Genomic DNA, 4,810 nt, shown 5'->3' with positions numbered 1-4,810 from the left:
TCCCCGACCAGGTGTTGAGCTAATAAATCCTCAGGTAATTCAGGTAACCCTTATCTTCGCTTACACCTGAGACGAACGCAGAACTTAAGCACCTACGCATGTTATATTCTTACGTCAATGTGTGTTGTTTTGCTCTCTCTCTCTCTCTCTCTCTCTCTCTCTCTCTCTCTCTCTCTCTCTCTCTCTCTCTCTCTCTCTCTCTCTCTCTCTCTCTCTCTCTCTCTCTCTCTCTCCCAACGTTGTCCAGTGTCGCGGTATTTATACATCATTTTTGTTATTATCCTAAAAACGACACAATCTCAACACTATGACCATATTAGATTATCCAGCCATTTAATTAAATTAATTGAAAGGTATTAAGTAGCTGACATATGAGAGGAAGCGAGAAGTCTTGAGAGTGTGTGGCAGATATGTGGGGCGGTGCTGACCCACATAGGTCTACACCCCACCGGCCAGTTTCAAATGGAAATACTACAGTACCTTTAGGATAAATTTACTGATAGATAGAAAGGTTTTAAGAAACGTGAGAAATACAGCGCGGTTTGGTGCAAGATGTTCCGGGCTCGAAGATAAATTGTACCAGACCTTTGGCCCGAAGAACCGCCGGTGACCGAGAGAGCCTGCCAGGGTTGAGGAAGCCTGGGGGAGGGGGGGGGGGTAGAATGGGAGGCCGACGATAGGGGAGTTACGCCGGGGGGGAAAGGATGGGGAGAACGAAGGATGAGGATGGGGAGGCCGACGATAGGGGAGTTACGTCGGGGGGAAGGATGGGGAGGGAAAAGATGAGGATAGGGAGGCCGACGATAGGGAGTTTCGCCGGGGAATGATGGGGAGGGAAGGATGGGGAGGGGCCGGGGTGGATTCCTCAACAGGAACGAGCTCAGTAGAGCATATCGTGGTCATTATTGTAGATAGCCCTCGTCAGTGTCACAGATTCCGTCGACTGGAACGTGCTCAATACTGTAATCCAAGTCATCTGTATCCTTGGCCTCCTCGACGGGAACGAGTGACGTTTGAAGATTGGGCTCGTCATCTGCAGGACCGACTTCCTGAGATTCATTGGCGGCATGTCCTCCATTTTCAACGTTGGTGATGACCATCTCTTTAACAAGGTCGTTATTTTCTTCCATGAAGATGTCCAGCGCTTTCACAAGGTCGTCATTTTCTTCCATGAAGATGTCCAGCACTTTGATAAGGTCGTCATTTTCTTCACTGGAGAAGGCCAGCGCTTTGACAAAGTTGTCATTTTCTTCGTGGGTGAGGGCCACCGCTTTGACAAGGTCGTTAATTTCATCCATGGAAATGGCCAACGCTTTTACAAGCTCGTCATCTTCAGCCTTGGGGATGGCCAGCGCTTTTACAAGCTCGTTATCTTCAGCCTTGCAGATATCATGCGCTTGTGCAAGTTCGTCATCTTCAGCCTTGCAGATATCCAGCGCTTTTACAAGGTCGTCATCATCAGCCTTGCAGATATCCAGCGCTTGTACAAGGTCGTCATCATCAGCCTTGCAGATATCCAGCGCTTTTACAAGTTCGTCATCTTCAGCCTTGCAGATATCCAGCGCTTTTACAAGGTCGTCATCATCAGCCTTGCAGATATCCAGCGCTTGTACAAGGTCGTCATCATCAGCCTTGCAGATATCCAGCGCTTTTACAAGGTCGTCATCTTCAGCCTTGCAGATATCCAGCGCTTTTACAAGGTCGTCATCTTCAGCCTTGCAGATATCCAGCGCTTGTACAAGGTCGTCATCTTCAGCCTTGCAGATATCCAGCGCTTTTACAAGGTCGTCATCTTCAGCCTTGCAGATATCCAGCGCTTGTACAAGGTCGTCATCTTCAGCCTTGCAGATATCCAGCGCTTGTACAAGGTCGTCATCTTCAGCCTTGCAGATATCCAGCGCTTGTGCAAGGTCGTCATCTTCAGCCTTGCAGATATCCAGCGCTTGTGCAAGGTCGTCATCTTCAGCCTTGCAGATATCCAGCGCTTGTACAAGGTCGTCATCTTCAGCCTTGCAGATATCCAGCGCTTGTGCAAGGTCGTCATCTTCAGCCTTGCAGATATCCAGCGCTTGTACAAGGTCGTCATCTTCAGCCTTGCAGATATCCAGCGCTTTTACAAGGTCGTCATCTTCAGCCTTGCAGATATCCAGCGCTTTTACAAGGTCGTCATCATCAGCCTTGCAGATATCCAGCGCTTGTACAAGGTCGTCATCTTCAGCCTTGCAGATATCCAGCGCTTTTACAAGGTCGTCATCTTCAGCCTTGCAGATATCCAGCGCTTTTACAAGGTCGTCATCTTCAGCCTTGCAGATATCCAGCGCTTGTACAAGTTCGTCATCTTCAGCCTTGCAGATATCCAGCGCTTGTACAAGGTCGTCATCTTCAGCCTTGCAGATATCCAGCGCTTGTGCAAGGTCGTCATCTTCAGCCGTGCAGATCGACCGCGCTTGTACAAGGTCGTCATCATCAGCCCGGCCGATATCCAGCGCTTTTACAAGGTCGTCATCTTCAGCCTTGCAGATATCCAGCGCTTGTACAAGGTCGTCATCTTCAGCCTTGCAGATATCCAGCGCTTGTGCAAGCTCGTCATCTTCAGCCTTGCAGATATCCAGCGCTTGTGCAAGGTCGTCATCTTCAGCCTTGCAGATATCCAGCGCTTGTACAAGGTCGTCATCTTCAGCCTTGCAGATGTCCAGCGCTTTTACAAGGTCGTCATCTTCAGCCTTGGGGATTGCCAGCGCTTTTACAAGGTCGTCATCATCACCCTTGCAGATGGCCAGCGCTTTTACAAGGTCGTCATCTACAGCCTTGCAGATGGCCAGCGCTTTTACAAGGTCGTCATCATCACCCTTGCAGATGGCCAGCGCTTTTACAAGGTCGTCATCTTCAGCCTTGAAGATGGCCAGCGCTTTTACAAGTTCGTCATTCTTTTCCATGAAGATGTTCAGCGTTTTGACAAGGTCGTTAATTTCATCCATGGAGATGGCCAACGCCTTAACAAAGTCGTCATTTTCTTTCTTGGACATGGCCAGCGCTTTGAAAAGGTTGTTATTTTCTTCCATGAAGATGTCCAGCGCTTTTACAAGGTCGTTATTTTTATCCCTGGAAATGGCCAGCGCTTTGACTAAGTCGTTATTTTCTTCCTTGAACATGTCCAGCGCTTTTACAATGTCGTTATTTTCATCCTTGGAAATGTCCAGCGCTCTGACAAGATCGTTATTTTCAGCCTTGGATATGGCCAGCGCCTTGACAATGTCGATATTTTCATCCTTGGAAATGTCCAGCGCTCTGACAAGATCGTTATTTTCAGCCTTGGATATGGCCAGCGCCTTGACAATATCGTTATTTTCATTCTTGGAAATGTCCAGCGCTCTGACAAGATCGTTATTTTCAGCCTTGGATATGGCCAGCGCCTTGACAATGTCGTTATTTTCATCCTTGGAAATGTCCAGCGCTCTGACAAGATCGTTATTTTCATCCTTGGATATGGCCAGCGCTTTGATAAGGTCGTTATTTTCATCCTTGGAAATGTCCAGCGCTCTGACAAGATCGTTATTTTCAGCCTTGGATATGGCCAGCGCCTTGGCAATTTCGTTATTTTCATCCTTGGAAATGTCCAGCGCTCTGACAAGATCGGTATTTTCAGCCTTGGATATGGCCAGGGCTCTGACAAGATCGTTATTTTCATCCTTGGAAATGTCCAGCGCTCTGACAAGATCGTTATTTTCATCCTTGGAAATGTCCAACGCTCTGACAAGATCGTTATTTTCAGCCTTGGAGATTTCCAGCGCTTTGATAAGGTCGATATTTTCATCCTTGGAAATGTCCAACGCTCTGACAAGATCGTTATTTTCAGCCTTGGAGATTTCCAGCGCTTTGATAAGGTCGATACTTTCATCCTTGGAAATGTCCAGCGCTCTGACAAGATCGTTATTTTCAGTCTTGGAGATTTCCAGCGCTTTGATAAGGTCGATACTTTCATCCTTGGAAATGTCCAGCGCTCTGACAAGATCGTTATTTTCAGCCTTGGATATGGCCAGCGCTTTGATAAGGTCGTTATTTTCTTGCCGGGAGAAAGACACGACTTTTTGCTGCCTGTCAATTTCATTCCTAGCGTTAGACAGATCACTAAGCAGGCCGTGGTTTCTTCCTGGAATAAGGACACGAATTTTCGGAGCCTGTGAATTATTTTTCCAGCGTTAGATAAGTCACTGAGCAGGACGCTATTTTCGCGTCGCGATAAGTGCAGGTCATTGATCAGGCCGCTGTTTTCTTCCTCCAGCGCTAATCTTTGCTGCTCTTTCTCTCTCAAGCCGTTTCTTGAGCCAGCACCGCCCTGTGCAGGACGCTGGCTTCATCTATGGCCTGAAGTAGAAGGACGGACAAGAGGGCGTTTTGTCTTTTTAGGTCCTGCAACGCCAGCTGACTCCGCTCTTGTTCGGCCAGCAGATCAGCAATCACCCAGGCCTTGTGGGCCCCGAGCTGTCCCGCCGGGGGTTCTCCCTCCACAGGCCCGGTGGCGCGCAGCCCTTCGGCTGGCAGGGTTGTAGGGCCGAGCCGGTGTACTTCAGAATGAGATTGGTGGACAAGGCCCTAAACAACATTGCAATAACAAAGTCAATTCTAATCGTGGTGATTATAATTGAAATAAGTCTGAATATAAAATAAGTGCAGAAGTGAGAGACAACGAGGAAAGCGAAAGTGAGCTGAGAGCCGGACGGCAACGGCAGCAGGAAAGAGGGCAGCAGAAGTGTGTCCCGCCTCTTCCTCCTCCTTGCCGTGTTACCTAACTTATTAAGGATGGCGAATG

The 4,810-nt window shown here is 48.4% G+C and overlaps 1 protein-coding gene across 28 annotated transcripts; it reads left to right on the top strand.

Moving 5' to 3' along the window:
• The first annotated feature begins 1,266 nt into the window (after nucleotides 1–1,266).
• LOC126988979 (uncharacterized) lies at nucleotides 1,267–4,315 on the top strand. 28 transcript variants are annotated; one of them, XM_050847417.1, is made up of 3 exons: nucleotides 1,267–1,448; nucleotides 1,491–2,372; nucleotides 2,499–4,026. In XM_050847417.1, exons 1-3 carry the CDS (start codon nucleotides 1,392–1,394, stop codon nucleotides 3,126–3,128), a joined length of 1,569 nt encoding a protein of 522 aa, XP_050703374.1. In that variant the 5' UTR covers nucleotides 1,267–1,391; the 3' UTR covers nucleotides 3,129–4,026. The 28 variants fall into 28 exon arrangements, with proteins under 28 accessions (XP_050703374.1, XP_050703380.1, XP_050703373.1 ...); XM_050847423.1 differs by having other exon boundaries at nucleotides 1,267–1,490; nucleotides 1,575–2,372; XM_050847416.1 differs by having other exon boundaries at nucleotides 1,267–1,490; nucleotides 1,533–2,372.
• Nucleotides 4,316–4,810: the final 495 nt, after the last annotated feature.

Source organism: Eriocheir sinensis, unplaced genomic scaffold (assembly GCF_024679095.1).
Source record: "Eriocheir sinensis breed Jianghai 21 unplaced genomic scaffold, ASM2467909v1 Scaffold1026, whole genome shotgun sequence".
Taxonomy (NCBI): domain Eukaryota; kingdom Metazoa; phylum Arthropoda; class Malacostraca; order Decapoda; family Varunidae; genus Eriocheir; species Eriocheir sinensis.
Note: the sequence above shows the minus strand (reverse complement) of the source record. Positions and strands in the feature narration are given on the sequence as shown.

What these genes read in the sequence shown, in the direction of transcription:
- LOC126988979 (XM_050847405.1), top strand. Translation starts at nt 1,345, where the DNA reads ATGGCCAGCGCTTTTACAAGCTCGTTATCTTCAGCCTTGCAGATATCA. An exon ending in ATATCCAGCGCTTGTACAAG is followed by an intron (nt 2,373 to 2,498) that starts GTCGTCATCTTC and finishes CGCTTTTACAAG; the next exon opens with GTCGTCATCTTCAGCCTTGC. An exon ending in ATGGCCAGCGCCTTGACAAT is followed by an intron (nt 3,423 to 3,506) that starts GTCGTTATTTTC and finishes CGCTTTGATAAG; the next exon opens with GTCGTTATTTTCATCCTTGG.